The following is a 12572-nucleotide window of genomic DNA, read 5'->3' on the forward strand; positions in this document are numbered from 1 at the left end:
AACATAATAACCAGAGTGAAACTTGAACAAGGCGATTGGACGAAACAAGGCAAAAAATCACATCGTGATTGACCACCTTGTACAAGCAGACCGGTCCATGTAGTATGGTACCTAGACGTTGACCCGTCGCCTTCTGGGTCTGCAAGCAAGCAAAGCAAAGCGAGAAGACGAAAGCTAAAAGACACACGAATATCGGGGGGAGGACAGCATGATAATCCAGGAAAAGGATACGCATCCACCGTCTGAAAAAGCGTTACACCGGTACGAGCCCATGTTCAATCCACGCAACCTTTTTCGTCCGATTCGGAAAAGTGGTCACCCAACAAGCCGAGAAGCGTTGTCCGCCCGGTCGCCCGCTGCCGCTGCCGCCACCGGCGACGACGAGACGGGCGCGAATGCGAATGCAATGCGTCGACGACCAGATCACGCGCACTCATCAGCTCTAGAAGAGGACGCCGGCTCGCACCATCAGCCTCAGCTGGCCGGCGGCGGCTACCCCGCGATCATTGCGTGCTCGGCCGGCGCATGCATGCGCGCGTGGCGTGGAGGAGCAGGTGGCTAGCCACGGACGGACTCCTGGTCCGGTCGACGTCGTCGTCGTCTCATTCTCATCGCCTCTTTCCGCTACGGGGAAAAGGGCGGTCAAACCGTGTCGCTGCTGCTTGGTGCCATTCGTTGGCGCTGGTGTCATGGAATGTAATGGGGGCGGCCGCTTGGCTAACTAACCACCCGCTTGTCTCATCCCTCAATCAAAAAAAGAAAGAGAGAGGGGAAAAAAACAACCCGTTTGTCTGGTTGTAAGCATGATTATCATTTATCAAGCAGCTGGGGAGGATTGTTTAGTCCAGACAAACGGGCCCTTGATGATTAATTGGACTGGAGAGAGCTCATACTGTCATACACTTCTTCTTTTTTAGTGGAGCTGGTATACTTGAGGAACTCCACGTACGTATGCATTCCTGCTCTGCCATGTACGATACGCCGGTTACGTCGTTGTCGTGGTCACGCACATGAAAAAGATAACGCTTCGGGGAAGTTCGGTGCGCGCATCGGTGCATGTGCCCCGGACGATGAGGCAAGGGAGGGAGCAACGATCAGAAATTATTTCCCGTGGACACAAACCATGTCAAGCCGATCTACCAATTCTACGGAACCAACCTTTAAATTTTAAAGTGAAATTCCAAGCTCCCCTGCGATTTTTTTTTAGAAAATTCAAACAAGTGGTAGGGGCATAAACTTGCTTAGCTAGTAGTGATACGTAGTAAAGGGAAGAATTCGATTCGTAGCAGCTATTTAAAATAAGACGACATGCAAGCGGGCGGAGTGGATGCCCAATGCCAATGAGGTTTTGTACAATGCAAAATACTTAGAAGAGGTGTTTAGAGAAATAAAATATATTTTTATTAAACATCAATGCTTATTTGTACGAGCCTTGCTATACGTACGACATATACACGTCCGAACACACATATGATTGTTGTTACATGCGCTCTCATCCAATCAACCAGGTCCATCGGGAAAACAAAAGGAATGCAGCATCGAGTCCAGTAAAGACACATCAGATCGTATGTACAATGATCGTATGCAAAGCAATTTCGTATTTGTACAGGGTAGACGCTTAATTAGGCGTCACTTCTGTAGAAATAGACATCGATGCTTCAAAAAAAGTCTGATTTATTTTTCTAAGCACTTTCTTAAGCACCTAACATTATGCAAGGCCTAACACTCTCGTCCGATGGGGCTCACTTCGCACAGAAATGCATTCCAAGTACTTCACAGCAACCGTAAACACCAAAATCCGGCTCTGAAATGTCGACGAACGTGTCCGAACGGGTCCACGAACAGTGACCGAGTAGCACATTAAAAACGTATGTCCCAACCATAAATCTTTAACTTCATACCTCAGATCCATACTACTCATACAAATAAAAACATGTGTACTACTTACGTAGCTAAACTACTCGTCACCAGATATGTTGACAATCTCCGTGCCCGGCATCAGTAGACGGGCAAGTACGGCAGCTCTTACGCTTGCGGAGGCTCCGACTCCTCCCCCTCTGCCTCTATGTCCAGTTTGGCGAACAACGTCTCTGTCGTCGCTTGTTCTTACCGGTTGGCCTCGGCGTAGTTCTCATCCTGAATGGACTCCAGGATGACGATCTGCTTCGCCATCTCCATTGCTCAGGCGGCCTTGTACTCCGCCTGCGTGTCCGCCATGGCGAAGCCCGCAACCGGCTCTGCCGCCTCCTCCTCTGCCTCCACCTCCGGCTCCGTCACCTCCTCCTCCATGGGTTCCACTTCCGGCAGCAGGTCGTACGTGCACGGATGGCGAGGCATTTTGTGGGCGGCTTCAGGAGTGGAGTGACTTGGGTTAGAGTCCAAATTGGGATTAGGTGGTTAGATGAATTGTTTAGTGTATAACATGTGATTGTACTAACAGTTCATTGTGGTTGAGCACTCTCGTTCTTTCTTTTTCAATATACGATACACTTGCTTGTGCATATTCGAGAGAAAAAACTAGAACTCTTCCGACAGGCACAATTCTGACAAAACCGTTGCTTTGCTCCTGCACCTTGATGGCATGGATGATCCTAAAAGACGCAACAAAATTTTAGGCTCTTCATCTCTATCCAAAACAGAGCCTAAACTAATACCATGTCCACCGTCAAAACAAGGTCGATACATTGCTCCCCCATTTAGGCAAATTTTTGTGTTTTGACCCTTTTCTAAAATCTATTCGACATTTGATCCTAGTTTGAAAAAAATTTGAGACCTGACCCTTTTGCTACCGCCAGAGTTCATGGCGATAGGGTCTAACAGCTTACCGCCAGGGACTTTGGCGGTAGGAAACATCGCTACCGTCAACAGGGTTGGCGGTAGCCTGCACAACCCTACCGCCAAGGTGCTTGGCGGTAGGCACGAGCACGCACTGTGTTCAATACTTAGAAGTTTTTTTACGGTAGGGCATGTAACCCTACCGTCAAGGACCTTGGCGGTAGGCTGTTATACCCCACCGCTATGGTCCCTGCCGATAGCAAAAGAGTCAGATTAAAAAAAATCAAACTAGGATCAAATCTCAAAATAAGTTTCAGAAAAGGGTCAAAACACGAAATTTAGCCCCCCATTTACCAGAAATGAGCAGTGAGCTCACTAGGAGTTTAGCTACTCCCCTTGCATCCGGAGGAGGCAGGCAAAGTGATCTGTGAAAGGGAGAATCACTAGAAAGTGAGCAGCATCCGAAGATGAGCACTAGCAAGAAAAAGAAAAAGGGATTTCTTCTTCTTTCCTTTTTCCCTTTTGACCATATAAAAATCAGCAGCTAGACCTTTCAAGGATGTACTCAATTGTTTCGCATTACGTTTGTATCGTGTGCCGACACGGCATCAGACATGTTCCCAACTCCCGCTCTGCCGCGTGCGAAACTTGAAAATTTGCACAAATTTTGCAATATCTATATCCCGTTGCAGCGGACGAGCAATTATTAAGCAAAACAGAAGCATGAACAAAAAGAAAAGAAAAAATCCACCCTTTGTAATAATCTTTTGATCTTGTATGGTGTATACACAATTATCCTCGGAAAGAAAAATCTATACGCAATTACACATCAATAAAGAATCCCCACGCCCAATGAAACAACCAAAGAGTAAACACCAAATGCAGGCGTGCACGCCGCAAGGAAAATAAACAAAGAAAAAAGTAAGAAAGAATGGCCTCCTTTTTTCCATGGTGCCGTGTCTTCTCATCTCATTTTGCCCCGGTTCACCCGCACGCACGCACGCAGGACGAACGGAAACCGGTGGGACGTCGCTGTGGAGTTGTTAACGAGCGGTCGCCGCTCCTTGATTTTGACTAGCCGGAGCACGATCGCCAAGATCAGCAGCTCGCCACGAAAATTCGCCGTCAATTCGCGGAGGAATCCTCGCAGCTTTGGCTTCTTCTCCGCGTTTCTGATTCCGTCCTCTCGCATTGCTTTCCGTCCCGACTGTGTGTGTTCCAATGGCGACTCGCGTGGCTTCCTTCCTGGGCCCCTCCCTCGGCTCCAGTGGCTGCTGACGCGATGCGGATCCAGACATCGCATCAGCAGCGTGGGTTGCGTGGCGGTCAATGGCGGCCGGCCTCGCTAGTCGGTGTCAGTGAGGTCAAACTGGTCCGTGCCGGAGCGGGACAGCACGCGGCGGGCGGTCCCGGAGCGGGAGACCGGCGCCGTCGAGCAGGCCGCGAGCGCGCGCTCCAGGGCGTCCACCACCTCGGTCATGGACGGGCGCTCGCAGCCGACGGGGCCCACGCAGTCGGCGGCGAGGTAGCCGACGTAGGCTAGCGCCTCGGCCTCGTGCGGCGTCGGCGTGGGGAGGCGCGGGTCGAGCACGCGCGCCACGTCGTCGGCGAGGATGTGCGGCACCGTGAAGTCCACCACGTTCTTGGGCGTCACGCTCTCGGCGTACCGCTGCACGACGCGGCAGCCGGACATGAGCTCCAGGAGCACCACGCCGAAGCTGTACACGTCGCTCTTGTCCGTCAGGTGCTGCAGCCGGTAGTACTCCGGGTCCATGTACCCCACCGTGCCGCCGGTGTAGATCGTCCGCTGCTGCTGCGGCTGCTCCTGCTGCTGCGGGTTGTCCTCGCAGTCGCCGGCGGGGTCCAGGACGGAGGACAGCCCGAAGTCGGCGATCTTGGCCGTCCACGAGTCGTCCATGAGGATGTTGGCGGACTTGATGTCGCGGTGGATGATGGGCGGCACGGCGTAGACGTGCATGTACTCGATGCCGCGCGCGGCGCCCAGCGCGATGGTCAGCCGGCCGCGCCACGACAGCACCGGCGCCGCCATGGGGCTGCGGTCGTGGAGCTGGTCGTGGAGGGTGCCGTTCATCATGAACTCGTACACCAGCACGCGCTCGCCGGACTCGGCGCAGCACCCCAGCAGGCACACGATGTTCTTGTGGTTGGCGCGCGCCAGAGCAATCAGCTCCGAGTTGAAGGCTGTCTCGCGGTCGCGCCGCCGCGCCGGCCGCGCCGCCGAGCTCGACGACTTGGCGTGATCCTCGGCACGTTTGATCGCCACCTCCCGCCCGTCCGGGAGCGTGCCGCGGTACACCGACCCGAAGCTCCCGGACCCGATCCGGCGGCTGTCGTCGAACCCCTCCGTCGCCGCGCGTAGGGTGTCCAGCGTGAAATGCTCCACCACGCTGCCGGGCCCCTTGCTCCTGCTGGACCCAAGCCGTGGCGGCATCAGGGACTGCATCGCGGCAAGCTCATCCTGGCTGTTGTTGCGGCGACGACGGCGGCGGCACCATAGGAGCAGCGCGAACTGCAATGCCACCACGAGCACAAGCAACGCAGCCGCCGCGACGGCAGCCCAAATAATGATCTTTCTCCTCCTGCCGCTGCCGGCCTTTCCAGGGTTCGCTGCCTTGGGGACGGCGACGTTGAGCTCGAAAGCGCAGTCCACGCAGATGCACCGGCCGGCGGCGCAGAGGTTGGCCGAGCCCGGCAGGACGCCGCATTGGCACGAGGACATGGGCACGCACGGGCCCGGCAGGATGCGGTCGAAGACGAGGCGGTTGGTGGCGTTGAACTCGTGGCCGCCCCAGCACACCAGGGAGTAGTTCGCCATGAGGACGCCGCAGAACGCGCAGCCCTGCGCCTGGACGTCATTGTACTGCAGACCGGCGAGGGGCTCCGGCGGCGCAGCGACGCCGTCGCCGAAGCAGCGGATGGTACCGTTGGTCCGCAGCCCGCAGACGCCGCTCTCCCCCAGCGCGAGCGCAGCGTATCCGGCGGTGGCGTTCTCACCGTCCAACGACGGCGCGCCGCTGCCCCAGCACGAGAGCCCACCGCCCGTGGAGAGCGCGCACGCGTGCCGGCCGCACGCGACCACCACGTCGTAGCTCCCGCCCCGCGGCGCGGCGGTGACGGCCTCGATATCCTCCGTCTTGTTCCCGAAGCACCTGATAGGCGTGGCCGTGGGCGGGCCCGCGACGATGCCGCACACGAAGCCCTTCCCGACGGCGACGGCGACGAAGCGGAGCCCGGTGGGGATGGCCAGCCCGCGCCAGCGCCAGCAATGGAGCTCGCCGCTGGAGAGCACCCCGCAGACGCGGTAGCCGCTGGAGGCGAGCGCCCGGAGCGGCGGGCCGAGGTAGACCCGCTTGGACCTGCCGGCGTGCCTGGACAGGTCCCACCAGCGCATGTCGACGGCGTCGGCGCGCGCGGAGGAGGGGCCGACGGCGCAGAGGAAGTCCTCCCCGCCGGCCAGCGCGGAGAAGGGGTGCGTGGAGGGGTACGTCTCCTGGCGCTGGTGGTCGCCGCCGGCCGCCGTGCAGTTGAGGTCAAGCAGCGCCGGCGACGCCGCGGACGGCAGCAGCCCGCACACTATGGTCGTCTCCTCGGCCTTGGCCATGGCGAACGTGGAGAGCGTGGACGCCGCGCCCGGCCGCAGCAGCAGCAGCAGCAGCGGCACCACGAGCAAGGCGAGGAAGAGCCGAGGCGGCCGCATCGCGCGCGTGCGGGGGAGGAGCGGTGGAGCGGAGTAGGAGCCGGACGGACATGGACATGGTAGAGCGGCCAGCCAGCCAAGCAAGTGAGCAATTTGCTCTGTCAGCCACACTAGTCCCTCCAGCTTAGCCGCCTACTTCATCGCAGCATTTCACCAGAGCTCTGCCAACTATTCCCACCAGCTTAGCTTTGCCACTGGTCTGGTGTCTGCCAACTCCTGGAGAAGATAATGGCTGAGTGTGAAACAAAATGGGAGACGAGTCGCTTATCATGGTGCATGTGGGCATCGTGGGTTGCTTGCTTCCCGGCTTGTTTATCATCCGGGGAAAACTACCTACCACCATCTACTCCTACTTAACAGCAGCAGCAGGTCGGTTTGATATGTTCCACTGCCCACTGGGGAAAAGCGCGGGTAGACTCCCTTTTGGTTTCGTCTCTCCGCATGGCGATGGCTACAATACAATTCCGGACAAATGATAGTGCCTGCTCACTTGCCGCCCGGGTTATTTTCCTCCCTTGAGAGTTGAGAGAAAACACTTTGAGGGCGAGTGATGAGCGATCATCGATCACTAATGTCAGGATAGGCCTTTGCTAACGAATCCAATCTGACTTTTTTTTTATAACCATGGTTCCTTTTTTCATGTGTAGGCAATAATTGGTTGCATACCTTCAGGTGTAGGCTCGATCGAGGATGCTGCGTGGTTAATTCTTCTTTGAATGGAACGGCTCCTTTTTAGCCTGGTCTCACTTTTTTTCCTCCCATGTGCCATTTTCATTAAAGAAATTAAGGAAATGCTAATAATCTTACGTCAGACTTTTAGGCAAGCCAAATCGAATTTTTGTATGGCAATTTATATTGACGTGAGAATGGCAAATTTAGTTTGTAAGTAGAGCAATTTTCTAGCAAGAAATGAACGAGACAAATTTGCCATATTCACCAACTAAACTTGTCATCCTCAGCAAACATAATTTGTCATAAGAAACGATCGATTTGTCATGCTTGAAAATCCGACGTTCGACGGATATTCAGGTCCTAAATTTGTCTAACTTTGACCGTGGACATTTTTGAACCAAGCCCGAGCATGATTGAAAGGTAAAACAATGGAATTGAACCATTTGAACAGATGTGTGATCGTTCACGCGCAGTCACCGTCAGCTGCATGTGGCCTTGGTTCAGCGTGCATGGCAGCCGCAATAAATACGAAGGACGAAGGTGATATAGGGACTTGGCTAATTGGTCACTGCTTGTGTTGGTTGGCAGGTTAAGAAACGTGGCGTCTTCAGTCGGAGGCTCCTGCAAGGAACGTCCCTTTTATCTTGGTTAATCATCATGTCGAGCAACCGGATAGCAAGCAACTGCACCGCACATAATGCAACTCACAGAAAATAGACTGGGCTGATTGCGCACTTGCTACAGCAGCGGACAGGGATGTTGGGCATGATGATCCGGCCACGAGCAGAGCGTGGATGATGTCTTGGGACCCTTGTGTGGATAGGTGGAACATGTAGAATCTACTTATATTCTCCGTATATCAGAAGAAGAAAAATGGTCAGAATAGAATAAAATCATGTTTGGCTACTCTAACAAACTCATTGATATATATGAAACTTGATTGTCAAAAACCCGGAGCTCCGCGCAGGTATGACATGACGAACTATGTTTCAGACGTCTCCCATTCCAAAATTCGACATTCGACACCGTATCATCGGATATTTTAGCATTTCGTGAACCGGCAAATGCCGCATATTATTTATATTATTTTCTAGCTTTCTAATACCCTCCTAGCTTTTCCGCAAAAAAAAAACCATCCTAGCTACTTGTTGTTGCTTTAGTACAATTTTAGAGAGAGAGGGAGAGTACTAAAAATATCTTCGGAAGGCGCTACGCTGCGGTTCAGCAGGACAGTTTTGTTATGCCACGCCACCGACGGAAGTCCCAAGCGCCATTCCTGAAAGCTTATGTTATCGTTAAAATACTGTTAACAAAAAGGTTACCAAACCAGAATGATCTGGGAGCGGGAGGCCTAGTAGCTAGCCAGGGGGGAAGACGACTGCGTTGTCAGGTTCGGTAAGGTGGGCGGGTCAATCACTCGATCGGCCGCTGCTGACCATAGTGTTCCAACGGTTGGAGTGTCTGGTTCCATTTGGTTTCTATCCTGTGCGAGAATATGATTGATTCTGACTTAGCCACTGGATTTGATCGTCGGGTCAACCCCTTCGTGGCCAGTTCATATCCGTTGGAAATGAGGAAAAGGATCGATGGAATGGGAGAGATCTCATCATCGGTTATGCCGCTGCTCTAATCGCTACTGGCTACTGCCCTTGACACTGGAGTTACGTCAAGCCCCACTTGGTGGATTTTTCACCGGCGCTCTCGAGTATCCTTGTCTCCGCTTCACGAATTGCTTCATACTTTCTTCGTCCGAAAAAATTTGTCTCTCAAATGAATGTATCTAACATCAAGTTAGTGCTAGATACATCCATTTGAGAGATAAGCTTTTTTAAACGGATGCTTCTGGCACCTTCAATAAAGCTTCTCCTATGTGGCATGGTTGAAAATAAAAATATTGAGGGGCCTATTGTGCCTACACTCTTGTCATTTTTAGCAATGCCAACTTACTGACGAACTTATCTGTCACAGTTTGGGTTTATTAATCTTGCCCAGAGCAATATGGCATTTCAAACGGGCCAGGGGAATGTTTTGCGATGTGATAAACTGGAATTTTGTTTCATTTTCGTGGGGAGTGACAGACTGCAATTGACGGCATGAATAATTCTGGGCTTGCTAAGTGCGCATGATATACTTCAACTTGGAATTTTTTACAGATGAATCGTGGGTGGCTAGATTCCCATGCGGATGGTTTGCCATGCTGTCCGAGACTTCACGTGGAAATCAATCAGTCGCATACCCTTATTTTCTCCACCCATCACTTCTATACTTATTGGTCGTTACAATCATAGGAAAATCCGGATGTTCCCATTCACCTACTGCAAAAGCAAAAGGAAAATAACATGGGAGCCAGAGCAGAATGCTGGTTGTTGACTTGTTTACCTGAACATTTGCCCCCAGACAAATCTTTGTGAGAATCAGAGAAGGTGCTCATGCCATTAGTAGCTACTGACTAGTTGCCAAACCTGCAAGCTGGACCGAGGATGCTGGTGCATCTTATATATAGTACAAGCTAAAAGGACAGTGCCTCATTCCCTTTTTTTTCCTTTGAGGAATTGAGAAGGCATTAGCTTCAAGAGCTTGAGATAACATGTAACCAGAGCCCCTTCAACTTCGCCCTACAATTGAAGCTTGAAAACATAAATTTCAGGTTCTCATTTTCGTGCAGGTTGCAATTGATCATATTGTTTTATGAAAATATAGATGGGTAAGTACTTCCTCCGTCCCAAAATATAAGAACGTTTTTTATACTATGCTAATGTAAAAAACGTTCTTATATTTTGGAACGGAGGGAGTATTAACAAGTACCTATATGTGCGATGCAATTTTACTATAGTTTCTTAACACAAACAAATATACGTTTCTCTCTAAGTTGTAGAGAGTAGATACACTGAAACCTAGAATCATTGTGGGAATTTAACCCCACAACAACCCCGGTTCCAAGCTCTAGTGTGCTTCGTTTCGGCCTTTTGGTATTCTTTGAACTGGATTATGTCCAAACATCTTAGCAACAAATAGTTTCATGTGGATGCTTTGTTGGAAATATGAGCAAATTACTACGAGATTTAATTCGAATGAATAAAAGATAAATCATGATATCAATAGCAGAGATTAAACTAATCATGCGAACTAGCATAGTAGATGAACAGATCACATCTAGGGCACATACTAGAAACATGAATTCTACCACGATCTCGAACAGGAAGGATAGAATCACATACGGTGCAGCGGGAGCAGCACCGCCAGCGTTGACGTTGTCGCCCATGTCGTCGAGGATGAGGTTGCCGAGGTCGGGGAAGAAGCCGTCGTTCACGAAGTCGTCGCTGCTAGCAGTCGCGCGAGTGTGCTCCCCAAAAACTGATCGCCCCTCTCCCATACAGGATCACGAGAGGCGGGTTCCCGAGGCCTGCTGTCCCTTCTCCCGGTGCAAGCCGAAACGAGGGATGGAGAAGACTTTCTTGGCGGCGCAATGATCTGGAACGGTGGTGAGAAACCATACGAAGCGGCGGAGGGTAGATGTCTGCCTGACTATATAGTGCGGGCCGGGTAGGTCGTAGGAGTAAACCCCACGTCCGAGTCGTCACGATCCAAAAGAATCGGAAACGGTTCAGTAATTAACGCGTCCGTTAATTATTAACTCATTAATTTTTCCCGAGCAGCAAAAATATAGACAATGTGCATAGCTCTGTCCTCGGCTCGGCTCAATCCCGCAACCCGCGGCGCGGCGTGGCGTGACGAGGCGTGGAGGAGGAGCGCGCGTGTAGGTCTTCTCTTCTCATGCTCATACAAGTGGTAGAAGAGCTCACCTTATAAAGAGGTGCAACTCTCTCTCAACTTCCGGGATGGGACTAAACTTTAGTCTCACTCAATCCACTCACATGTGTGCATGAATGGGCCAAGAGAATTCCAGAATTTTAGTTGTGCTTTGGGCCAAAGGCCTACTAGCAAAATTCCAACAATCCCCCACAAAGTCTCATTGGCACATCTCATACAAAACATTGTTTATATACCAGTGCTTAGTGGAGACTGTGAAGTTGAACTTCCACTTAGAGTTTTATGCTACACTAGATCACAACTTGAATAGTGGACTATGCCTTGAACTACAAGTTTTCTGCGAAACCAGTTTCACACAAATTCTTGACCGATACTGGGCTGCCGCAAGGCTTCCCCGCGGGTGGAGCGTATACGTCATACTCCAGGGCCTTTCATGAATTTATTAGAGAGCACCCAATTCTCACAGACTGCGATGTTAACAGTCAAATTCATATAGGTGTGTTCCTCAGGAGATGCTTTGCAGGACAACATCTCTGCTTACTCAAATAAGCCACTTGGAACACATTAAGATAAATATCAAGCTGCCATGCAGATCAGGAGAGTATTGCATCTTCATGGAGTGGGATAATTAAAATAGGGATACTCTCCTCTCAGCTGACCAACAGCTTGTCTCCCACTTCTACTTCATGGGATCTCCGATCACATAGAGTGGGTTACCACTATGGACAACTCATGCGGTGGGTCTCAAGCCCATCTCCATCGATGCATTATCTATCACGTTGCGTGATAGACCCTTTTTGAAGGGATCTGCCAAGTTTTTCGACGTTTGGGTATAATCCAACGTAATAACTCCGGAATTCCTCAATTTTCTGACAGATTCTAGTCTCCTCTTCACATGCCTTGAGGACTTCATATTGTCCTTAGAACTGTTTATCTTGACGATCACAGTTTGATTATCACAGTTCATCAGGATAGGGGGGATTGGTTTTTCAACCATAGGTTAAGTCTATCAAGAGCTCACGAAGCCACTCTGCTTCAACAGTGGCAGTGTCTAATGATGTGAGTTCTGCTTCCATAGTTGACCTCGTTAAGATGGTCTGCTTGCAAGACTTCCATGAAACAGCGCCACCACCAAGTGTAAAAACATAACCACTTGTGGCCTTAATCTCATCAGCATCAGATATCCAGTTTGAGTCACTATAACCCTCCAGTACCCTTGGATACCCGGTGTAGTGAATCACATAGCTTGCGGTGCCTTTCAAATAGCGCATAACTCTCTCAAGCGCATGCCAATGATCATCTCCCGGTTTTGACACAAACCGACTCAGCTTGCTCACAGCAAAAGAGATGTCAGGCCTCGTGGCACTCGCCAAATACATAAGCGAGCCAATAATCTAAGAATACCTCAGTTGATCTCTAGCAATCCGTCGATTCTTTCGAAGAAACACACTAGCATCATATGGAGTTGGAGAAGGCGTGAAGTCGCTATACCCAAAACGACTCAAGATCTTTTCCACATAGTGAGATTGAAGCAGTGTGACCCCACCATTCTCATCTCTCAACAACTTGATATTTAAGATAACATCAGCTACTCCTAGATCCTTCATCTCAAAGCAGCGAGATAAGAAATCCTTAA

At 51.1% G+C, this 12572-nt stretch overlaps 1 protein-coding gene across 1 annotated transcript; it reads right to left on the reverse strand.

Moving 5' to 3' along the window:
• Nucleotides 1–3513: 3513 nt before the first annotated feature.
• Nucleotides 3514–6840, reverse strand: LOC123086563 (serine/threonine-protein kinase-like protein CCR4). The gene has a single exon (XM_044508320.1). The coding sequence runs from the start codon at nt 6491–6493 to the stop codon at nt 4121–4123; it is 2373 nt and encodes a 790-aa protein (XP_044364255.1). The 5' UTR covers nt 6494–6840; the 3' UTR covers nt 3514–4120.
• Nucleotides 6841–12572: the final 5732 nt, after the last annotated feature.

Source organism: Triticum aestivum, chromosome 4A, assembly GCF_018294505.1.
Source record: "Triticum aestivum cultivar Chinese Spring chromosome 4A, IWGSC CS RefSeq v2.1, whole genome shotgun sequence".
NCBI classification, from domain to species: Eukaryota; Viridiplantae; Streptophyta; class Magnoliopsida; order Poales; family Poaceae; genus Triticum; species Triticum aestivum.

Coding starts and splice junctions, on each gene's coding strand:
- LOC123086563 (XM_044508320.1), bottom strand. CDS start 6,493: ATGCGGCCGCCTCGGCTCTTCCTCGCCTTGCTCGTGGTGCCGCTGCTG.